This window comes from Neophocaena asiaeorientalis, unplaced genomic scaffold, assembly GCF_003031525.2.
Source record: "Neophocaena asiaeorientalis asiaeorientalis breed wild unplaced genomic scaffold, Neophocaena_asiaeorientalis_V1.1 scaffold251, whole genome shotgun sequence".
Lineage (NCBI taxonomy): Eukaryota > Metazoa > Chordata > Mammalia > Artiodactyla > Phocoenidae > Neophocaena > Neophocaena asiaeorientalis.
Window position 1 is genome coordinate 6315974 of NW_020173377.1, and position 24630 is coordinate 6340603.

General features: G+C 45.4%; 1 protein-coding gene across 5 annotated transcripts in view; it reads left to right on the plus strand.

The window, feature by feature from the left end:
• PXK (PX domain containing serine/threonine kinase like) overlaps nucleotides 1-24630 on the plus strand; it is a 57546-nt gene that overhangs the window by 29844 nt on the left and 3072 nt on the right. The window contains exons 8-18 of one of the 5 annotated variants that reach the window (XM_024746284.1): nucleotides 246-350; nucleotides 1127-1228; nucleotides 1691-1852; nucleotides 2284-2401; nucleotides 3661-3739; nucleotides 6401-6449; nucleotides 10917-10994; nucleotides 11525-11611; nucleotides 12055-12124; nucleotides 15082-15141; nucleotides 21577-21609. In XM_024746284.1, the coding sequence (XP_024602052.1) occupies nucleotides 246-350; nucleotides 1127-1228; nucleotides 1691-1852; nucleotides 2284-2401; nucleotides 3661-3739; nucleotides 6401-6449; nucleotides 10917-10994; nucleotides 11525-11611; nucleotides 12055-12124; nucleotides 15082-15141; nucleotides 21577-21596 (930 nt within the window). In that variant the 3' untranslated portion in view covers nucleotides 21597-21609. Of the gene's footprint in view, nucleotides 1-245; nucleotides 351-1126; nucleotides 1229-1690; nucleotides 1853-2283; nucleotides 2402-3660; nucleotides 3740-6400; nucleotides 6450-10916; nucleotides 10995-11524; nucleotides 11612-12054; nucleotides 12125-15078; nucleotides 15142-21576; nucleotides 21610-24199; nucleotides 24237-24630 lie in introns of all 5 variants that reach the window. The other 4 variants (XM_024746282.1, XM_024746285.1, XM_024746280.1 and 1 more) reach the window with 4 other exon arrangements.

Below are 24630 nucleotides of genomic sequence, written 5' to 3' on the forward strand. Positions count from 1 at the left end.
AGCTTAGCTCATCATGTATCCACTTCCTTTTGTCACTATAGTTTACCTTCCTTCTCTCATCTAAAAAATGAATTACTAGTTGACCATGTAATAACTTGAAAATGCCATGTGTTCCGGGAATATTCTGCATTTATGTGCAGTTAAACTATCGAGCTGGTACTTGACTCTGCATAACCAGATCCTGGATCTAAAAGGAGCGTAGATGCTGATGCGGATAAATGTGAATTTCTTTTTTGTTTTGGCAGCACCCTTACATCTATCGTATTACCTTTGCCACAGCTAACGAATCCTCAGCATTGCTAATTAGAATGTTTAATGAAAAAGGAACTTTGAAGGACCTGATCTACAAGGTACTTGTGGTGCAAATTCATGGTCATAAAGAAGTTCTCAAGTCCCTTAAGAACCTGTTATTCATACTTGATCCCTAGGCTTCCAGAAGCTAGGCCCTGAGGATTTAATTTTAATTTTATTTGGAATTAATTTTTATCTTAGCAATAGAAACTACCCAACTTGGCTAAAGAGCATTCCTTTCTCCACATGGGGAAGGTTGAACATTACATGATTATATCCATTACATTGTAGGCTGCTCTTAGGTCCGTTTTAAAGTTTATGACTGACTTAACAAAGCAATGTTGAACTATCTCAATAAAGCTGTAAAAAAAATTAAAAAAAAATACTGAGAAGCTTTACAAACTCATAGAAAAAGAGAACAGATTTGTGGTCCCCAGAGGTGGGGAGGGGGGTGGTGAGGGGGAAGTGGAAGAAGGCTGTCAAAAGGTATAAACTCACAGCTGTAAGATGAGTAATATAAATAAGTACTAGAGATGTAGTATACAACATGATAACTGTAATTAACACTTCTGTATGTTAAAAAAAAAAAAACAATACTGAAGAATTCTAACAGTATACAAGACTTTGGCGTCTTCACTGCACTAGAGAAAGGCTGGAACCCAGGTCAGCCTCTTTCTATTAACTGTGCAGACTGCTGTATTTAAGAGCACACATCCTGCCAGCTGGACTCATCTGGTGCCCCCCAGCCTCTTAGCATCCTGCCTGTTCAGGGAGGCCGTGTGTAGAATTCAGCCAGTCTCCTGCCTTCTTATGTGCTCTTTGTTCCTCTCCAAAGGCAAAACCAAAAGACCCATTCCTAAGGAAGTACTGCAACCCTAAGAAGATTCAAGGCCTTGAACTTCAGCAAATAAAAACATATGGGCGGCAAATATTAGAGGTAAGAGTTATTAAATTTTGGTGTAAGTTGCATTGGAATTTCACCCAGCCTCACCATACTCTTTTGGGAAAGTTCTCAGGCAATATCCAAAGTAGTTTAAGTTGTCTGATGGCTTATAAACTGGTGACATTGTCATATTTTATCCCAAAAAGCAAATATTTGAGACTAAGGCAGTAATTTAGATCAACAAAGTTCCAAAAGCTTAGCTATTGGAAATTCCTAAGTTAGTGTCTGATTTAAGAACTTTATTGTGTGAGTTCCAACTTTTGTGTTATTTTTGGTTGATCTTTATCTTGGTGCCAAGATAACACAGCTATCTTGTTTAGTTTTTTTCTAGGAATCTCCCCAGTGACCAGTTTGGTTTTGTTTCAAAATATATTGACTGAAAAAGCAAAGTTTAACCTGTCTTGTATCTGAACGAGTTGGGGGTGGGGAATGTGACCTCTACCTATTTTTTAATAGGTACTAAAGTTTCTCCATGACAAGGGATTCCCTTATGGGCATCTTCATGCTTCCAACGTGATGCTGGAAGGGGACGCTTGCCGGCTGCTGGACCTTGAGAATTCCTTGTTAGGCCTTCCTTCCTTCTACCGATCTTATTTCTCACAATTCAGGAAAATCAATGTAAGTTGCTGAAAGTCATGAAACAGCAGGTTTATATTTAGGTATAAATTATCCCCATGGCAGGATGCATGATCTGCCACTGTAAGAGATATGCACTAAGCAGTGACAGGTACAGTTGGGGTAGGCATACCTGTTGGTGCTGTTCTCCCACAGCACTGCTGTTTCTCCAAGAGGCTAGTTGAGGTGGTAGCTGGGACAAGGAGGGCATAGAACCAGTGACTGGAATACCATGGAGGGTAGGACCAAGACCTTTGGTCAGTGCAATGCTTTGTGAGCTTTTACAAAAGTCTTTGGAATTGGGTCATCACTACCAGTTGTGAGTGGGGTTGCCCCTGGGCCATGTTTCCTAGTGGAAGCCCAGGGCAGGAGGCTTGGGATTCACAAAGCCAAAGCAAAGACCAAATACGCCGCTGCTCTCTTTTCTTCTGCAGACATTGGAGAGTGTGGACGTCCACTGCTTTGGCCACTTATTGTATGAAATGACTTACGGACGACCGCCAGACTCAGTGCCTGTAGACTCCTTCCCTCCTGCACCGTCTATGGCTGTGGGTCAGTATGGGGTGTGGAGGGGGCTTCTGGGCCCTTGTAATGTGCAGAGCTACTCACCCTCTTTCCAGAGTCCAGGGAAGACCCAGAGGAAGTTGCTGCGTTCCACAGCCAGAAAGTCTTACTCGTATAAAAGTAATTTGAGTGACTTCCTTAAATGCATTTCCCTGAAAATTCAGATAGCTTGTCTATTTGTCAGGCTACCTGAAACCTCAGGGGACATTTTATAACATGCATTAGAATTTTGGAGGCCAGAGAATATGAAGAGAAGTATGGCCAGACTGAGTCTGATACAGAAGCAGGAGCCAGGAGCAGGAAAGTTGCAGCCAGTCTTGTGGACTCAGGCAGGTGTCAGGAGTCAGACCAAGGCTGGAGAGAGACCTGCAAGGACAGCCACAGGCTAGACACATGGTAGAGGAGAGCCTGGCAAGCCCAGGGCTAGGAAAGGCAGACAGGAATGCAGATACCTGGCACCAGGATCCAGGAGCTCTTCCAGCATTACTGAGGGGGCTGAAGCGAGTGCGGGGATGGGTGGGCACCTGTAAGAAGAAGGGATGTGGGGACTGATGCAGAGTCATCCAGGGACCCTTTCATCCCCTCCACAGCCAGCTCAGAACTCACTGCCAGAGCAGAGGGAGCGGAGGGCAGGGCAGGTCTTGGACCACTGTGCCTTCCAGGCATGCGGGGCAACCCTCCACCAGTGTTAGTTTTGTATCAAATGAGGTGGTTCCAGAGAACAGACCCCGAGACTTCTTTGGGTTGAGTTTGAACAGAACAGCTGACACTGAACAGTTACCTGCAAGTAGAAAAATCTGGCTGCTTTTGTTTACATCATCCAGGGTGTGGGATGGTGCAATACTAACAGTTGGCATTTCATGTAATGGTTTTGACTAAAAGCAGGCAAGCAGAGAAATGTCGCTCAGGTTCAGAATTTTACTTCTGTGTAGTGTTTACTTCTCTTTTCAGAGAGCAAACATATTTAGGGATGATATCTTGAATCCCTCCTCCAGTTATCTCTGGAATATATTTAGCTTTCTGTCAGCATGTGGTTCCTGAACCATTTCTTTTGAGGCGTCAGTAGTGTCAGTGTTGCCAGCATCCCCCTCCCCGGCACGTATGCCATCTGTCTGTGCGTGAAGAGTTTTGACACTGTCCTGATCAGCCCGCAGACAGTTGTTGCAAAGCGGTGTCAAACTTTTCATCACCAAGTGGATTTGCCAGCATGTTCTGTGGAACTAAACTGTGTATCTGTTCATTTCAAGTGGCCGTGTTGGAGTCTACGCTGTCTTGTGAAGCCTGTAAAAATGGCATGCCCACCGTCTCCCGGCTCTTACAGATGCCGTAAGTCAATCCCACACCTTGGCTGTAACCCTCCTAACCGTGTTGACCACTAGCCCAAGCGTCTGGTCCCGGTAGAGACTCAACAGCGTCCCCGCAGAGTCACCGTGACCTGCTTGCTGGCGTTCACTTGCCGCATGATGTCCTGACCTTTCCTTGTGACCTCTCTGCACCATAGCCTGACTGCTGTCTCTTCACATCAATGTCATCTTCACATGTGTCTCTCCCTGTCCATGTTGGCTTTGTATACGTGGACTTCCCGCTTGGGAGGTACTGAAGGGGGGCCACCCTGTTTCAGTGCACCGCGCGGCCCACGGCTGTGGCTGCTTCACTAGCCCCTGGCTGGGGAGGTTCTGGCCTCTCGGAGGAGGGCAGCGTGGCTCTGGCCTCCCCTGCGCTTGTTTGTTCATTTCCTCACTGGGTAACACATATCTAACGTCTGACGTGTACCAGGCACTGTGCTGGGGCGTAGAGCTCAGGAGACATTCTCCTTTAAACAGGGTTATGAATAGTCAATTGAGGTGGGTGAAATGGTGCTTTGGGGCCTTTCCTTTAGGTATGTTTTCTATTCCTTCATGGAAAGGCAGCAGGGTGGTTAAGAAGCATGTGTCTGAGGTTAGACAGACCTGGGGGTGGGCCCAGCCTTACCACTTCTACCTGGGTGACCTTGGGCAGGTTTCCTAACCTCTGGAAGCTGAGTTTCGCCGTCTGTAAATGGGGACAATAATAGCCCCCCCGCCCCGAGGGCTGTTGGGAGGATTTATTGCAATGATTCCTAGTACAGTGCCAGTTACTAAAGCAGAGCTTATTCGGTGTTAGTTATGCTTACTATTGATTCAGCTTATACTCTGTGCCTTGAGACTCACCCAGTGCTCTGTAAACAGGTGTATTTGGGAAACAATTGTATGGGGAAATAAGGCAGGACAGCTTGAGGTACATACAGCCCGAGGTCAGAGGAGGCGGTGATAACTTCAGATTCCTCGTGTTAGGGAAAGTCTACCCCAGCTCCGGCGCCGTCCTCGGCCCTGGGGAGGCTGTGATGGACAGAGCGGCCCAAGCCCCCACCACGTGGATGTGACTTCCTAATGTTTGACTGACACTGGTGCCTCCCTCCCCAAACCAGCCACCATTAATAACAGTGTAAACGTGGAAAAATAGATCTAGTCAGGGAAACAAAACAATTTTCACACACACTTTTAGAACATATGCATTTGTAGTTAGGGAACAGCTTGTATCCATGTTAATTTACTTGGGTTTGTAGTCGCACCCCCTGCTCCAAAGCTCTTACATTTTTCTCCCAGTCTTCCAGTTCTAAAGTGAAGCCAGATAATTTTTCTTCACTTAAGTCTTTCTACCGTGTGGGCTTCAGCCTTGAGACAGCACTTGGAGAGGTGTGAACTCTGTTCAGTTCAAAACGTGTTGTCTGGAAATAAGTGGACCCTCGGCCTTGAAGGGGAGAGTTCTGTCTCCACCTCCAGGCCACCCAGGGAGTGCTGTGGGGAAAAGTTAACCCTGTCACTTGTACTTGTGATGTAGTTCCTGTTTTTTAAAAAGGGGGACTCCGTTCAAGGAAAGACTGACTTAGAGCCTTTTGGGCACTGCCCAGACAACCATTTAAATTCTCTGACCTGTTTTAGCCAAAACAGTTCAGAATTCCTCATGCTATTGTTTTTAATAACACACTTTTGGCCCTCCCTGGTGGCACAGTGGTTGAGAATCCGCCTGCCAATGCAGGGGACACGGGTTCGAGCCCTGGTCCGGGAGGATCCCTCATGCCGCGGAGCAACTAGGCCCGTGTGCCACAACTGCTGAGCCTGTGCTCTAGAGCCTGCGACCCACAGCTACTGAGCCTGCGTGCCACAACTACTGAAGCCCGTGAGCCTAGAGCCCGTGCTCTGCAATAAGAAAAGCCACCGCAATGAGAAGCCTGCGCACCTCAACAAAGAGTAGCCCCTGCTTGCCACAACTAGAGAAAGCCCGCGTGCAGCAATGAAGACCCAACACAGCAAAAAATAAATAAATAAAATAAATTTATTTTTAAAAAAAATTGCTCCCTTTATAAAAACAAAAAACACACTTTTGAAGAGAGAATTGATATTTTTCCAGAGCTGCTATTTCTTTTTAAGAGAGCATGCGAAACACTACTTTTCTTAGAAGAAAATTATTTTCTTGTTGGATTCCAATGAGAACAATTCCTTTTTTACTTACTCTCATGTTTTTATTATATTGAGCTCTAGAATAAATTTTGTCCTCCTCTGGGGCAAAAAAAAAAAGGAAAGCCAATTATTCTGTTTAGAAATATCTACTGCATATATTATTTGCAATATAATATAAATACAATAAATAATGTGCAGATTTCTTTTCAAAACGTAAATTAATTCACTATGTAGCGTGAGAAGACTGTCACTCCCTCAGTGGGGAAATCAGCTCCCCTACAGGCTGGGAGAGCTCCGAGATGGTAGGGAGTGGCAGGTTTCTGGAGGTCACCTTGGGTGGCCTGGAAACTCCTTTGTGTTTGATAAACACGAGATGGTGTATTGGCCCGGGGCCAGGGGATGTTGTGGGGGACTTGATGGGCAAAAGATGTCTCATTCTGCTTTGATCCTGTTCTGGGAGTGCACCTGGTTTAAGAAAGATATTTTTGTTTGTTTCTTTTCTTTACAGATTATTCAGTGATGTTCTGCTAACTACTTCCGAAAAGCCACAGTTTAAGGTAAAGCAAATTATATGATTTCTTGGTTTGTGACATGAATGTGTACTTGGAAAGTTAGCGCTTTTTTAATCAAAAAAAGAAGGTACAGTATTTGTAAGTGTGGACTGGAAAAACACACACTTAAGAGCGTTTTTATTTGGGGTCCTTACTGAGGACAGTAGCCGGGAGACAGCCTCTCAGATAGCTCTAAGGAACTATGAAGAGGCAGGGGAGGGGCCAGGATATATGAACTTTTTGCTGGAAAAAAACATGTAGTCAAGCATAAAAAGATTACTGCTAATCACAGAAGACAGACATCTGAAGTTAATGATTTTAGTGTTTTTCTATGTATGAAAGATGCCAAGAATCTGGGGTCATTGAAATTTTTCCTGAGATAGGCATCTTAACTCCCTAGGGTCCTGTATATCCAAAGCACAGAATGCTTCCTGTTTTTCTCCACCCTGAATTCCCCCCAGCGTGAACCTTCGGGGGGCAATTGCAATATGTTGCAGCTTAATCCTTGTGGAACGGGAATGGCCAGCAGCCTTCTTTATTTTACATAAAGAAAAATTGCAAATAATCTAAATATCCTATAATGAGGGAATTGCTTAATAATTTAAGTACATGTATTGGATTAAATATGTTTTACCTAATAAAAGTAAAATTTATAAAGACATTGTAGTAGCCTGGAAAATGATTATTATTTGGGCTAAGGGAAAAAAACAGGATATAAAATACAGTGTGTAAAAAAAAAATACCTCTGTCTAGAATAAGGACTGGAAGGAAGTATCCTGGGAAGTGGCAGTGTTATGTGGTGTTATGCAAAGAGCAGGGGCTTTGGAACAAACGTATGGACATCAAGGGGGGAAGCGGGGGTGGCATGAGTTAGGAGATTGGGATTGACATGTATACACTAATATGTATAAGATAGATAGCTAATGAGAACCTGCTGTATAGCACAGGGAACTCCACTTCGCTGTACAATAGAAACTAACCCAACATTGTAAAACAACTATATCCCAATTTTAAAAAAGGAAAAAAAAAAAAAGAGCAGGGGCTTTGGAACTCCCCCAGACCAGGTTGATGCCTTGCTTTGCTTTCATGATACCAGCCATTTATCTAAGGCAGGGTTTCTCAGCCCTGACCTTTGACACTTTGGACCAGGTAGCTGTTCTTTGTTGCCGGGGCTCTGCTGTGCGTTGTGGGATGTTGAGCGGCACCCCTGGCCTGTACCCACTAGATACAAGCAGTACTCTCATTCCACCCCACAACTGTGTGACCGTGAAAACTGCTTCCAGATGCAGCCAACTGTCCCCTAGGGAGGGGCCGGGGGCAAAATCACCCTCATTTGAGAGCCACTCATATATGCGCAAGGACCTATTCTTTGGGTCTACGTTTACTCGTTGTGTCGAGTTGGTGAGTAAAACTTGTCTGTTGTCACTGGACAACTGAGATGATCCCTGAGAACGCCTAGTTCAGGGCTGGGCGCTCACTGTTAGCATTGTTTTGGGTAGTGAGATGAAGGGTATTTCTCTTTCTCCTCTCTCTATTCCCCCAAAACCTGTAAAACTCTTTACGAAGGAATTACATTTGGGGGGAGAAAAAACGAAAGAAAACCCCAAACAAGGTGGGGTCAGAAGATTTATAGGCAAGGGAGAAGCTTTCCTCTGTCCTGTTTTGCCAGTTAGAGGAGTTCTGACAATAATAGCTTCTTTGGATCTGATGTAGGAAAAATAAAAACTTTTAAATTCATGTCTTTGTTACTGAAACTCTTCAGGAAATGCATTCAGCCTTGTAAATAAATATGCTCTCCTCAACCCTAGTAGTCCAGCCCAGGGGTTATCATCAGCCCTTGTTCTTCCTCCAAGCCAGAGAGCCTGCAGCAAAGACACTGTGATCTTAAAAACCAGTGTATGTCTGTTTTCTTTCTGGAAAGATACACAAGAGACTGGTGATGTTGGTTGCCTCCATGGTGGGGGCCTAGGTGGGATGTTTTTTACTGTGGATATACCCTTTTTATGCCTTCTGAGTTTTGAACCATATCACTGTGTATTACCTACTCAAAACTTTTTTAAACTTAAAATTTTTTTTAATATTCATTTTATTTATTTATTTGGTTTTGCCTGCATCGGATCTTAGTTGTGGCGCTCAGGCTCTTCGTTGTGGCGTGCAGGCTCTTCGTTGTGGCGTGCAAGGCTTCTCTCTAGTTGTGGCACACAGGTTCCAGAGCGCATGGGCTCTGTAGTTTGTGGCACGCAGGCTCTCTAGTTGAGGCACGCGGGCTCAGTAGTTGCCCCGCAGCATGTGGGGTGGTAGTTCCCCGACCAGGGATCGAACCTGCATCCTCTGCACTGGAAGGCAGATTAACCACTGGACCACCAGTGAAGTTCCCTAAACTTAAATTTTTAGAAGAACAGTAGAGACAAAAAGTTGAATGTGGTCTGGGTGTCTGTTTTCTAGGCCTGAACTCCTCATGGTTTGAAAAACTAATAAATTAAGAAATGACAAGCTCAGAACCACACTAAGCTTTTGTTAATAGCATCTTCCAGTAGGAAAAAACTTAATCTTGTGAAATTCAGAAAATAGGTCTTAAGAAAGAAAGGGAGGGAGGGAGGGAGGGAGAGAGGGGGGAAATAAGTCTTTCACAGAGAAAATCCCTCTGAAGTTATAGAATATTATAATTACTTGAATTTGTGTGTGTTTCAATAAGCTTTATCTATTTTTTTGTTTTTAGTTATGATACAAACATCATGTAAAATGTATCCTCTTAGCCATTTTTAAGTGTACAGCTCAGTGGTGTGAATGAAGTGTATTCACATTGTCGTGTAACAGCTCTCTGGAACTTTTTCATCTTGCAAACTGAAACTCAAGAACCACCTTGCCCTTTGGCACCCCCAGCCCTTTGGCAAACACATTTTACCTTTTAGATATCTCATATAAGTGGAATCATACAGGATTTGTCCTTTTGTGACAGGCTTATCTCACCCAGTGTAATGTCCTCAAGGTTCATCCATGTTATAAGCATGTGACAGTATTTCTTTCCTTTTTAAGACTGAATAATATTCCCCTGTGTGTATATACCACATTTTATTTATCCATTCATCTATCGATGGACATGTGGGTTTCTTCCATCCCTTGGCTATTGTGAATAATGCGTCAATGAACATGGGGCATGCTTTGATATCCTGCTTTCAGTTCTTTTGGATATATACCCAGAAGTAGAATTGCTGGATCATATGGTAATTCTATTTTTAGATTTTTTTGAGGAACTTCTATACTGTTTTCCATAGCTGCTGTGCCATTTTACATTCCCACCATTAGTGTACAATTTTTTCCATCCTCACCAACATTTGTTATTTTCTGTTTTTTTGATAGTTACCATCCTAATATGTGAGGTTATATCTCATTGTGGTTTTGGTTTGCATTTCTCTCATGATTGGAGTTATTGATCATCTTTCCATATGCTTGTTGGCCATTTGTGTATCTTCATTGGAGAAGTGTCTGTTTAGGTCCTTTGCCATTTTTTCCTTTGATTTTCTGCTCTTTATTTATTTATCTTTTCAGGTTTATTGTGGCATAATCCATTTTTGGTGACAAGTCCATTTTTTAATTGATTACTTATGTTTTTGTTTTTGAGTTGTAGGAGTTCTTTATATATTCTGGATATTAACCCCTTAACAGATGTATGATTTCCATTTATTTTCTCCTATTCCGTAGGTTGCCTTTTCACTCTGTTGATTGTTTCCTTTGATGTTCAGAAGTTTTAAGCTTGATTTAAGCTTGATGCAGTCGCATTTGTCTATTTTGGCTTTTGTTGCCTGTGCTTTTGGTGTCCTGTCCAAGAAATTATTGCCAAATCCATTATCACAAAGCTTTCTCCCTGTTTTCTTCTAAAGTTTTATGTTTTTAGGTCTTAGGTTTAGGTCTTTAATCCAATTTTGAGTTAATTTTTGCATACAGTGTAAGGTAGGGGTCCAGCTTCATTCTTTTGCATGTAGATATCCAGTTCTACCAGCACCATTTATTGAAGAAACTGTCCTTTTCCCACTGTGTGCTTTTGGCATGAGGGTTAATTTCTGGGCTCTCTGTTTGTTCCATTGGTCTGTCTTTATTGCCAGTATCACACTGTTTTCTGTAGCTTTGTAACACATTTTGAAATCAGGGAGCGTGAGGCCTCCAGTTTCCATCTTCTTTTTCAGGATTGTTTTGGTAATTTGGGGTTCCTTGAGAATAACTTGAAATACTTGAAACATACCTCATGCTTATTTATGTGTTAGTTTTATATATTTATAGCTAAAACATGCTAATGAGGTGAGTGTGTTTGGGGATACCAGAAGTGGCCAGGATAGGAGTCAAGTGGACAGCTTGTAACTGATTTCATTCCAGGTGTCCTCTTCCTTGACTAGCAACTGTTTTTTATTCAGACTGGGACTTGAGAGACTCTCCAGCTATTTTACTCAATAGATTATATACTTTCTCTTCTTTCAGATCCCCACAAAGTTAAAAGAGGCATTGAGAATTGCCAAAGAATGTATAGAAAAGAGGCTAATTGAAGAACAGAAACAGGTAGGTTGCTAATAGTTCCTCATTGCCTTTTGATCTTTTAGTGTCCCCATCCTCTGCTGTGGTCATCACAGTGATTTACTTGTAACTGAGTGTTCATTCCATAAACAGTTCTTGCATACTTGCTCTGGACCAGGCTCCACGTTCAATGCTGTGAGACAGCCGAGTACTTCGCAGTCCTACCCTCAAGGAGCTCAGCCTGTGGGGGAAACAAACATGTCCACAAAGAGCAGTCCTCCTTTATGATCAGGACAGACTGGTGGTGGGGCACACATGCTCCATGCTCTAAAGGTGCTGGGGACCACACTCATTTTCCGTAAGAGAGAGAAAGGCAGGAAGGAACTCGGGGAGACAGAAAGGTCTTCATCTGCTGGCACACTCTTCTCCCAGACATGCAGACCCAAGCTTGGAGGCAGACAGGCTGAGCAAGGAAAGATTTTTCATCCAAGTGATTTGATTTGGCAAAACATGTTAAGAGATTTTCATTAGTGTAGGATATGCTTACAGTTGTGGTGAATTGTGGTCTCTTAAAGATCCACCAGCATCGAAGACTGACGAGAGCTCAGTCTCACCATGGATCCGAAGAAGAAAGAAAAAAGAGGAAGATCTTAGCTCGAAAGGTAAGTCCGGTGTCTCTCTGAATTCCTTCTTGCGAATTCCTGACTAGATGTGAAGAAAGTTCTAGGTTAATGGTGCCCATTTAGTTAATGACAGATTCTGTGCTTTATCTCCATGAAAGCTAAAACCATTTCCAGATGACTGGTTTGCAGCTTCTGAAAGAAAAGCCATATAATATCAGCAGAGAAATGGACCATAGAGCTTCCTGGCTTGCTGGGCTGATTATGGCCTTAATGTAATTGCGGGGAATGACTGGCCTGAGAGAGTGAACTCAGCATTCTTGGTTTTATTTCTCCCTTTAGTTTTGGCTTGTGGCTTCTTCACTGTATTCAGTTATGAGGCCAAATATGACTTTGTGTGTAGCTAGTCTAACTATGCCTGGAAAATGTTTTTATTCTGGTATGTTTATTCTTTGCTTTTCCCCCTCTATTTTTTATTTTTAAAGAAGTCAAAACGATCTGCTGTTGAAAATAGTGAAGAGCATTCAGCAAAATACAGCAACTCCAATAATTCAGGTAACTGGTTATAGGTTGTAGTGGGGCCAGGCCAATAATTCAGGTAACTGGTTATAGGTTGTAGTGGGGCCCAGGTCCCAAAGGTTAGGACCAGGAGTCAAGGGTTCTTGGGTTCTCCTGGGCAGTGTGGTAACCAGTGCACAGAACAAAAGAACTCTGTCCCCAGGGAAGGATTGCCACAGCATTCAGAGGCTCACAGGACTCAAGTGCTAGAAGGCACCTCAGAGCTTACTGGGTAACCAGCCTCCTCACTGATGGCAGCATCAGCCCTGGAAGAAAAACCCACCCAACTTACAATGCAAGGCCTCCTGTGTATCAGCAGAGCCTATAGGAACTGAAATGGCCCTAAATCCCGCCCTCTGCTTGGTGCCCACGTGGCAGAAGGATATGCCCTCCTGCATCAAGGAGAGGCCTCTGTAGTGTGTGGAGATCGCAAAAAGCCACATTCCAGGAGGGCCAAGATGGCACAGAGTGCAGTGTCATGAGTTAGCCATCCTTGCTGTCACTCCTGGATGCCCCTTGCCCAGCCCTCCTGGCTTTGGGCCTTAATGTCCCCATCTTTGGAAATCAGATCAAGTGATCCCTTGGGACCTTCTAGTTCTTCTGTCTTATGGTCTGTGAAGTACAGTTCCACATAGAGAAGGGAAGGTTTCATCCTAACAGGGGCAGCTTTGGTTTAGCCCTGGAGGGCCAAAGGAAGGGGAGGGTTTTTTTAGGTTGAGGGATAGCTGCATATACTTCCAGGCAAGATAAGGACCAAGTAGAGATGGAGAAGTTGAAGATGCAAAAGAGAGAGTGATTGTTGCAGGGAGTGAGGGGGCTGAGGGTCAAAAGGTTAGCATCAAGAGCCCAGCTGTCAGTCTCAGCCTTGGAGGAAACCCATACATCCCTTCCTGGTGTCAGGAGCCAGGAGGGGTAGGTGAAGAGTTAGAGGTGTTTAAAAGTGGAAGGAAGGGAGGAAATTGAGGGTGTTCACAGCTCATGCCTTCTCAGGTCTTCTCAGGGAAGTCAGTGAGGAAGACATCTGCCAGGGGCAAGAGAAGAAGAAGTGAGGGGTTCGCAAGACCTGAAGGCTGGTCTAGCCATAGCCAGAGAATGCAGGCAGTGTGGTTAGAGCTGAAATTGGAAGAGTTGGGATGGAAGAAGATCATAGACTCCAGAGGGAGGGTGGGAATCGTGCCCGCACCACTGCTTGGAGAGCCAAGCCAGAGACGGGCCCTGGAGGGAAGAGCTAGGAGGGAAGAGAAGGAGGGGAGGCTCCAGGCCCTGAAGGTCCCTGTGAGGACCAAGGCAGGCTCCCTGGGGATGGAGGCTAGGAGAGGAGAAGGGGCTGGAGGCTGTTGTGGCTGGCGGGTAATTTCAGAGTTGGAGGTCTGTTTTCTCCATGGTTGATGGGATGGACATAGGCCAGTCATTGTCATCACTAGGCTGAGACTTATGTCTCCAACTAGCCTGTCACCCTGGCAGGCACTCTGTCTGGCATCTTTTTTTTTTTTTTTGCGGTACGCGGGCCTCTCACTGCTGTGGCCTCTCCCGTTGGGGAGCACAGGCTCTGGATGCGCAGGCTCAGCGGCCATGGCTCACGGGCCCAGCCGCTCCGCGGCATGTGGGATCCTCCTGGACCAGTGCACGAACCCGCGTCCCCTGCATCGGCAGGCGGACTCTCAACCACTGCGCCACCAGGGAAGCCCCATCTACTTCTTTATAAAGCAGAGAAAGCCTGACTTGGTATACTCCACCTTCCTGAGGCCCTGCCTGCCTGAAAGGCTCTTTGCCAGATGCAGCTGGATGGGACGCCAAGGACTCCCAGACACCACCTCAGGGAGTTTAGGAAAGCAAAGTAGCAGTTGATGGAAATGTATAGATCATCTCCAGACCCCACTGGAATCACAAATTCAAGCCTTCTCCCCCTCAAAATCGGTGTTAGCACTACAAGCAGTATGACATCAGGATGGGTTGAATTTCACCATCTTTTTCAGTGAAACGCCTCTCCCTTTTATAGGGAGGCGAGAGGATGTTGCAGATGGTGGAAGGGTGTTCAGCTGGAGGGAGGTGTGGCTTCATTAGGACATTTCTCCTCGTGCTCAGTGTCTGTGCTGTGCCCCCCACGTCCTGTGGGTGTGCGGGAGGTGGTGGGAGGCTGCCCCAGGACAGCTAGTGGCTTCTCAGGGGCATGGCCTCAGCCCTCCAGGAGCTTTGGTAACCCCTTGATAGGACTGCCATGTGAGGGAGGGGGTCATGTGGGAGCTTCCATCTGCTCGTTGGGCTACTTCCATGTCAAGCCAGGAGGACGTATTCTGGGGATTTCTGAGCAATGGAGGAGATACTGGGAATTTGGCAATATCTGAAATATTAAAAGGTTACTAGGTCCAGAAAAAGCATGCAACGTATGGGAATATGCACATTATTTTGATGTAAATCATGGTATTTACTGAATTTCAGGTAAGAAAAGGCCTGGGAAATCCACACACTGAGTAGGCTGATCCTAATCAATTGAATATGCCTGCTGGTAAAATGGAACTTCTCCAGAGAGTATTCCTGGGTGGATGTGGTGGGGAACTCTCGCTTCTTTTGGAGAGGCGATTGTCCTGCCCTTCTCTGTCACCTCTACTGCTGTGGCACTGTCATTTGTCTTTCATTACCCAAGGACAGGGCTTGGGTCAGGAAGAGAAACTGCAGCCAGTTGCATAAGCCATTGGATTGCACAAAGTTGGTTGCAAACCAGGCAGGCTGTGGGGAGCAGTGGGAGGCAACGAGGCCTGGGGAAGGAAGTGGGTTGGACGCCTGTGGTCAGGGGTCCCGTCCCTGAATTCTCTGCCCAACCTCGCTTTTTCCCACAAGGCTCACACACTCAGCCAAGTGCAGATTCTCAGACAGTGGTGGGTGCCGGCTCCGGCCAAGCCCCAGATGTCTTCCTTTGGTCCCCATGAGGGTCTCTCTGTGTTTTCTCTTAGCAGGATCCGGGGCCAGCTCACCTCTCACATCCCCGTCATCGCCGACTCCACCCTCCACAGCAGGTTAGTGAGGAGGAAGAGAAAGCTGCCTTCCTCCCCTTCTGCACCAGCCCGGGAGAAGGGTGGGGCTTTCTCTTCTCACCTTGGCCCAAACATTTCAGGGGTCAGAGGGGACCAGCATCCTCCAGAGAAACCAGTGGGAGTGCAGATTAGCAGTGTCACTTGGGAGAGACGACGGTCCAGGTCTCTAAAGTCGGATTTCACGGGGAGCGGGATGGTCGGCTTCAGGGCTGCTCACTGCCCCCACCTCCAGCTCGCTCTCTCTACTGAAAAGCCTCACGCAGGCTCCTCAGATCACAGCTTGTGTGGGTACAGCGCTCAGCTGAACAAAACAATCGCGCTGCTGCCCAGGGGCCCGGTCCTGCCAGGGCTCTCTCCTCAGGGAGACCAGCCACAGTGTCGGCTTTGTCACAGAGCACAGCTGGTGAAATGCCTGGGTATGGGAGTGAACTACCCACCGAGCTTCTGATTTCCTGATAACTATTTGTGCTTTATTCTGCTCTGCATTTCATCACCTGAATATTTTTCTGTGGCTAGCTAACCTTTGTTTTGCGTTTGTGACTTAAATCAGATAGATAATGGGAGTTTTGTTTGAAAAATGTAAAAAGAGTTTATTTCAGGGAATACTTATAAAAATTATCTCTAATTCTGTGGAGTGGCCTCATAATGCTATCTTTCTTCTTTCTTTTTTGAACTAATAGCTCTCTCCTAACCATTTTGCAAGCCTCATAAAAATGCACTGGGGCACCAGTATCTCCTTTCACTTCTTAACTGAACCAGATGTTCTGGATGTCAGAGAAGTCGGTTCTGCCACTCAGAGCTTGTCGGCTGGCTGTGCTTGGAAGAGCTGCTCCAGCTGTCTGGAGGGAGAGTCATGGGCTGGGGTTGATTTATGAGTTGATGACACCATATTCATTAAGGCTTAAAGTGGTGCCCAGGAGCTACCAAGAGCATTACCCGACAGCTCTCAAATGCTTCTAACTGACCTTCCAAAAAAACCCCCCCAAACAACAGTCAAATGTAAGGAGACTGGTTTGAAGGCCTCGCGTCTGTCTGGTGGGTGTCTCTCTTTGCTGGCCGAGCCTGGTTACTGGTAGTTTGCTGTCGAGTGTTCTGGGCCCAGGGCCTATTTTAATAGCAAAGTACCTGGCTGATGGGGGATAATATTCTATTTCCTGTCTGACTTTGTCAGCAGATTTTACAAGAAAGCTTCCAAATATTGATCAATATAGAAAATAGACTTCTCTGTCTTTTATAGAGGTGACCTGTATAGGCTGATCAGAAATTTCGGGGGAGCCACTGCCCAGATCATGCTGAGGCGTTTTCTAGAAGATAGGATATTAATTTCACACCACTTAGACATATTAAGGAAACTGGAGAGAATTAGTAGTGAGAATCTACGAAGGCTTCTTTAACAAATGAGGTGTCTATCCGGTAGCTCAGAGCACTTTGCTGTGTGCATTGGACGTGGGAAGTTACCTGCCAGTGCTCATTTTTAAACGCCTTGGAGAATTCAGTCTATATGGATTATTTTTGATGAATCCTCTAATTGACCTGAGTTCTCAGTGGGAGGATTCTCATACAGTAGCAGGTTTGCATGAGATGAGGTAACTTTTAGAACAAGAAGAAAAAGAGGAATCTTTTGTAATTAGACTCAAGGTTGGAAAAAACTTCATCTGAGGCGAGAGGGAGCAATTGGGTGGATAGTTCCCTATCCTGAAGGGGAGTTGTAAAGATTCAGAGGGAAACATATGTGAGGCCACAAGCACGATGCCTGGCAGTAATGGGAGGTTCCCAGCAAGTATTGGCTCCCTCTTTTCCTTTATGTCCTTTAATGTTTTATTGATGAAATTATTGATTCAGCCCCAGAAACTGTACTCTGACCTCTGCTGGTTATTTATTGTAACGCGTCTCATAAAAATAATAGCTAGTATTTGCCTATCAACCTAGCATTTCAGGCCCTAAGCGAGCCACCCATGGTGAGTTTATTTATTCATCTACTGGAGATGCATTTATTGAGAGCTGCTGTGTGCCCAGCACTGTGCTAAGCGCTGGGTCACAGAGATGAGCAGGCAGACAAGGCCCCAGCCGAGGTGGCCTCACATTGCCAGCACCTCTCAGGAGCTCCAAAATGATAGATATAATTCAAGCAAGTGCTTTCCTTGGGGTCCACCCATGGTAATTTTTTTCTCCCAGTAGTTCCCCTTCTTAAATAGAGAATCTCCACCTGAAAAAACTAGTCCACCAACAAAGTGACATCTCGAGCTTCTGTTCTGTACAAGGCATCAGGGAGCTACAAACAGGTGATAGTCTCATGCTACCGTACCCATGGGAGATGCTCAGTAAATCCTTATGGGTGGATTTGCTTGGACTTGGTCTGCCTTCAGGGTCTCTGCTGGGTGAGGGCAAGGCTGTCAGCCTACGGGTGGCAACTTCTGGCTCAGAAGCCCCTGCTTAGACTGGTCCTTTTCCTTCCAGGACAGGAGGCCAGGCTTCTCATTGGGCTCATCTATGTTGCCGCCTCTCTGCACACTGCCTGTCTTATTGCTGGAAACACATTTACTCCAATTTATGTCTTTACTTCTAGGCCACATTTATGGTTTATCTGGGAACTAAGTCAAGCATAGTGTCTAACAGCTTTATGATAAAATGCAATTTTCTCAAGAAATGAAGGAAAATTCTTCATTTTCAAGGGCTAGTTAGAAAAGGAATTCCTGCTAAAGGTAGCATCTCAAACACAACACGATCTGGGAGCCCTTGGAAACTACACCTTGGGCTGTGGAACCTAAACTTGAGGATCACCACTCACTAGTTCTGGGACCTTGGAGGAGATACTTGACCTCCCTGGGCTTCAGGTTTTGAAACCAAGTGAGGCCCTGTGGGACTCCCGCGCACGGAGGCCCTTTTGTCCTCTGTTTCTTGTAGGCAAGACTCCAGGTTCCATGACCTTCCCTGAGTTCCAAAGGGCAGATTGGAAGAGTTGCTAATCACGGGAGGAGCAGCCAGGAAACCACCTGAGTTGAGATTAAGGAAGTGCAAGTCCGGCACACGCCCTGGTCTTGTCAGAGACTCCACCCTTGGACCTGTTGTTATCAAACCCTTCATCAGGTCCTCTGGGGTGGGGACACATAGTTTCTCCAGGCAGGAGCCTGCTGTGTCCCCGTTTGCCTGGCAAAGTAATAAAGCTATCCTTTTCTACTTCACCCAAAACTCTGTCCCCGAGATTTGATTTGGCAGTGGTGTAGGGAGAGACTGAGCTTTCGGCATCAGTTTCCCATTTGTAAAGGAGATAATAACAGTGCCTGCCTAGTGGGTTTATTACGAGGATCCAGAGGGTTCCATGTCCATGGAGTTAGAACAGCGCCTGATACACAGTAAGCCCTCAGGACACTGTTAGTTACTGAGAGACCTTGAGTGAGTCACTTTCCGTGTCTGGGTTTGGGTTATGTCCTCTGTAGAAGGCAAAAAGCGTGGGAGTCAGAGGAGACTATCTCACAGTTCTAATCAAGCATCCTGTAAACCCACTGTGGACCCCGCCCTTTGGCAGTTTGTTCAGCAATAGATCAACTGAGGCAAGTTCAGTTTGACAGCATTGCCTTTCTTCCTGAAAGCATCAATTTTAAGCACATTCGTGGTAGCTGAGGGTGGTTTTCAGCTCAGTTGCTTTCAGGACGGGGCAGAAGTGACAGATGTTTCTAAGCGAAGGGGTGTTACTCTTATGAGCCCTTTCCAGCATTTGTGTAAGGACTGGGGCCTCTCCTGTTTCTTACTGTACTGTACTTCCCTGCTGTGGGCCTCTTCTTGAAATCCTTACCAAATTGATGGGAGAAATATTTCCGTAAGTCTGCTGGCGATTCCATCAGGTAGGGTGGGATTCTCTACAACTCTTTTTTTTTTTTTTCAGTGAGAACATTCCTAGCACTTTCTTTTTTTGCTAAGGTTTCTGTTTCCTGCCTCTAGAAGATCATTCTTTCAAGAACTTTAAAATACTTTATCTTGACTTATGTCACGGTCAGTGTCACCAACTAGTGTTTACACTCTGTATTCATGGAGCTGAGTGGTTTAGATGATCCTAATTGACACACAGATATTTGCTCCTACCCTCCCTTTGGGAGGAGACAAACCTGTTGCCTTGCCATTGTGTGTGTTTAAACAAAAGATTTGCAGAAGAGTATTTGGGGAAAACTTAGTAAGCAGAAGACCCACATTATTACTGTTGTTATTAATAATTGTGTTTAACATCTTTTGAGTGCTTATTCTGTGCTAGGCACTGTTCTAAGTGATTTATAGTTACTGTTTTATTTAATCCTCATGAATACCTCCCTATCCAATGAGCAGGGATTATACTTATAGCTCCATTTTACAGACAAATAAATTGAGGCACTAGTGGCGTTAAAGGACTTTGACCAAGGTCACACAAGTGGGGGATACTAGGGCCAAGATTTAAACTTGGTTCTGTCTTTGTTCATCTACTTGATTTCTCCTGAGCGCCCGCTTTCTCAGGTGCACTACAGGGCCTGTGCTGCTAAACGCTCTGCTTGGCTGGCGTGAAAAGAGCTCCAAAAGAACAGTTAGAAACCCCGGGCTTGGGTCGTAGCTCCACCACTTTCCAGATGGCCTTGGACAAGTAATTTCCATACTTTGAAGCTGTCTTTTAAGAGAATATCTGGTCTTTATGAGGTAGATAATGTACACAACAGGCTTTATAAGCAGTAAAGTACTGTCAAGTATAAGCTATGAATGCCTTGCAAGAGAATTCTAGCCCTTCTTGCTTGAAGTTTATCATTTTCAGCAGTACTTTTGAAGACAGAGCTGGCAGTCTATAGAAACCCAGTCTGTGAGCATGACTGGAGAGAGAGGGAAGTTTCATATCTGGAGACCGGAGGAGGGAAAACAGGGCCTTGTGGGCACAGAGTGACTGAGAACTTGAATAACAGGAAGGAGGGTTAAGAATAAATAAGGCGCAAAAAAAAAAAAAGAATAAATAAGGCGCAAACTATGATGCATAAAATAAGCTACCAGGACATATTGTACAACACAGGGAATATAGCCAATATTTTATAATAACTATAAATGGAGTATAACCTTTAAAAATTGTGACTCACTATATTGTACACCTGTAACTTATATAATATTATATAATATTGTATATAATATTGTATGTTAACTATACTTCAGTAAAAAAAAGAAAAAATTACAAAGAAAAGGAATAAGTAAGGCACGAGAAGAGATGAATTCATTTAGAATGTTGGAGCTTCCGGAATTTATCTAGCCAGGTCAAAATCTGAAACCCATTCTAGGCTCAAAATCGATGGCTCTGGCCCTAAGAACTGCCTCGTTTTCTCAAAACTACACAAACACAAAGCAGTTTCTAGGATACACAGGTCTGCCCTGTAGTGCTTCTCCGAACAGTGTTGGTTCTGCTGTCCTGCCGGCTCACAGCCTTCCTCCCCGCTTCCAAGCCCAAGTGTGTGAGCTTCTCTCCAGGGTACTCAGCTGCTGGGGGTAGGGCAGGCAGTGTCCCCAGCCTCCTCCCAGAGCCCCCCGAGATTGGCAGTGGTCAGCCTGCCCTGCCTCGCTGTGGGCCTCGCTGAAGGGATTCTCCTCTGGGCAGTGGGGCACATTGGTTTCCAACGCTGGGATTCACCGTCAGGGAAAGGGTTATCTTTCACAATTAACCTGGAATCCAGTCAGTTAAAAAGAAGATAGGAAGAAATGTTTGCCTTTTTTTTTTTCGGGCTGCGCCTTGGGCCTTGTGAGATCCTAGTTCCCCAAACTGGCCCGGCAGTGAAAGCGCTGAGTCCTAACCACTGGACCGCCAGGGAATTCCCACCCTTTTTTTCTTGAATGGTTTTCTAGCCTTAGGTCAGCTAATGCTGCTCGCTGCCCTATTCAGCCTCTGGAGCCCGCTGCCTTCAGGGGAGGGGCCCTACCTTAGACGTCCCTGTGCTCTTGCCCTTCCCAAATTTAAAAAGACAGATCTCTATTTTAGACCACAGACTTGCTTGGGGAAGTGAAGAGTTCTAATTTTTCTCCCCTCTTGATAAACTGTCCTTATTTAGTACACTAGGTACGCTCCCAGTACCCATTCCGCTTTTCAGGGGAGGTAAAACCGTGATGGGTCTTCTGAAGTGAGTGCTGTGCTTGTAAATAACTAAAAATATCTCAGAAGAACGAAAGAAAAAAAAAAGAATGAAGAGGAAAGTGACTCATTAGTTACTCTGTTAGTGTGTTTGCCATGTTCTAAAAGGGTCACAGTCATGTTTACAAACCAGTGCTTCTTGTGGTTAACTTAAGTATATCCTAGTTCGGCCGTAAGATTAATCAGCGTGTGATTCAGACTAATATTTTGCCGTCTCTTACTATTTGATTAAATGACACTAAAATCTGAATAATGACTTGTGTCCCCCCCTCCCTCTCTCTCTTTGCTGTTTTCAGTAGAGCATGCACCATTTTGAACGTGAATTTTCGGTAAAGTAAACTATACTGATTTTTCTAACTTTAAAGATGCTCTGTTTCTGTATGTGAAATGGGACCCAGTGTGTCTAGCTCACTGAAGTGATGAACAAATGGGAAAGCAGATTCGAGACGATTTCCTTATCTGAATATTTAAATGAAATACAGCATCTTTAAAAAGCACCCAAGTGACTTCATTTACATTCATTTCATTTTCATCATGACCTTCAAAATCTTCATTTTCACTCTGATTTTAGTTTTAAAATAGAGCTCTAAAACCTGTAAATCAACTGCATGGCATTTTGGTATCTTTTAATTTTGGAAACCAGCACCTCACAGTCCTGTTGCTGCAAATGTGTCGGTTCCTTGTTCCTCTGACAAAGGGGAAAAGGCGCTGGGCAGTTGCATTCTTGGTCACAGGGAAGCAACTTACAGCTTGTATAACTGACAATAGGGAAAAACAGTTCTTTTTTAAGCATCCTTAACAATACTTGAGTTGGGACATGAGTACAGCCTCCACGTCTTTCTGAGGTAAGAGGCCAAGGCGGTTCCAGAGAGCTGGGGCTTGCCTGCTTCCAGGGGTCCCCGCCCTCCACTCCCTCTCGAGGGTAGCCGGTAGGTGTGGTGTTGGTCTCGCGGCCATGTGGCCTCCCCTGATGTGTGTGGAGACCACAAAGGAACCCAGGCCGCAGACACGAGTAGACTGCCCACTGTCAGAGTTGGTCCAAGGCAAGGGGACGCTCAAACGTCCTTTTGACGGGGCTAGGGACGATGTTTCTGGCAAGACATTCCTACCCAGATCTAACCTGTGCTCTTGCTGCAACAGTCCGTGCTCTTGCTGCAACAGCCTCCGCTGGATTTCCAGGCTCCCATCTGAGGTTCTGGGGAGGGTGGAGTAGTTGGCTCTTGGGGTTTTTGTCTAAGAGAAGGTAAGATTGGAGAGATCAGGGCTGACCTGGTGATACTGGAGGTAAGCTGTTTCAGAGCATCCGTCATCCTGGGGTGTTTCAGGCCAATGTTTTTCAAAGGTGGGTGAATTCATTTGGCAATCAGCCTGACACGGAATCTGGTTTTGTCTGCGGCCTGGGGATGAGAGTGATAGGAGGCCTCTGGGGGGGGCGCCCCCTCATATTTGGGGAGTGGGGGGCCCAGGCATTAGGCAGTTGTTCCCAGGTTTGCTCCAGGCCAAAGAGCCAAGTCCGAATTTGGCCCCTTGTTAACATTCCCCTCTCCCACATCATTACCAATGTGTTGTAGCTTAAGCTCCAGTGAACCTTTAAAGGAATTTTGTGGACCACAAAGAGGCAAAAAGGAAAAACTTAAAAAAAAAAAAATCGATGGAGGCTGTAATTAGAGACTGTGAGTCCTTGCGTCTATGTTCTTGCCTCCTCCAGTGTTGACCTTCAGACCTGGACCTCCTCTCCCCTTCCAGAGCGTTCTGAGCTGCTCCTGGCCCTAATCATACATATCAGGATCTGCCCTAGTTGTTGCAGGCCCAATGAGGAAAGGTGGACCTCATGGGACATCGTGCCCTTTACGACTGGTTGGGCCCTCTGTGAGGGGACCACAGGTGACCTGCTCTTTCCTCTTGGATGGACATAGTCTCCTTTCTCACAGCCCTCGGCATCATATTATAGGCACAGCCTACCCTGTGGCACTTTGGACAGTGTATTTATTTATGCTGCCTACATATTTAAAGCAACTCATTCAGACAGTTTCAGCCTTTACTTGTAAGATGAAGATCCATTTACGGAATACCACGCCCCAATTTCCAAACTCTGTGGTAGTGAATTTGCACTTTTAATTTAGAGTGCCTAGTAATGAGGTCAAAGTCAAGGGATGATTCCTCACGAGGGCCAAGCAGTTTAGTTCTGTGCCAAGATAGCAGCCTGTGCCCAAGTCCAGTTCCTGAGGCCCATCTCTAGCCTCCGAGAATCCTGGGCTAGAAGACTTGCAGTCTCTGGATGGCCAATTCCATGCCTTTAGTGGAACAAAGTGCTACTGCAGGCCTGTCTTCTTGTCTATAACCCTCACTGACTCTTCTGCCAGGGTCAAAGCACAAAGCTGGGAGGCAGACATGCTGGCACTCATTTGGGTACGTGTTGGGCTGTACATGTCAAGTCCAGATTCCGCTGCCCTTTTCTGGCCATTGGGTGAGAGTGCTGGGAAGGGGAGGGGGCAGCTGGGAGGGCACTGGCGCCCACTCAGTCCTCCGGGCTCTGCAGTTGAGTTCCAAGGGCTTCAGAGGCCATCTCTCCTCCTCCTGGTATTTTACGGGTCACTTTCCAAGAACCCCCTTCAGAGGAATGCTTATGTCACACACTTACTCTCCCTGCTCTTTTCATCTCAACAGTCATTTCAGGTTTGAAGTCCTTTTTATCTCTGTAACCCTGTAACGTAAAGCCAGGAACATTTCCCCATAATCCACCTTGCCATAGAACATAATAGAACTTCATTCATTAGTTGTTATTGTACAGAACCAGTGAAAATTACATTTTGTTCATTTGTCTGTATTTAATGTTTATTTGTATTGCTATATTATTATTTGAGAATTCCAAGGTTGCAGAGCATGAGTGTGTGCATCTGTGTGATTCTTTAATTTCAGCTGCCTTAGGTTTGGGTAAAGATGTAAAGGAAGGTAAGTGGTTTTCTATGAAATACAATGCTTTAACCATTGCCTATCACAGTTGGTAAAAAGGTTGCACTTACTGAAGTATTTTATGGATGATCCTGACCACTCATCCATATAAACTCAAGTAGCAGTTGGTATGTTTACCTAGTATCACCACAGCTCAGTAGCAGTTTGAGGGAGGTGGTAGGGGAGCCGTCTAGCAGAATGTCTTCTGTGGTAGCACTGGGGTAGGGTAGAGGGTAAGACTAGAAAGAGATGTGGAGTCACGGGGAGCTGCGAGGGTCACAGGAAATGGGACAACTGTGACACAGGCAAGTTCTTTAAAGCAGGGTTTTGTTTTTTGTTTTTTTTTTGTGGCCATGCCACATGGCACGTGGGTTCTTAGTTGAGGCATGCAGGATCTT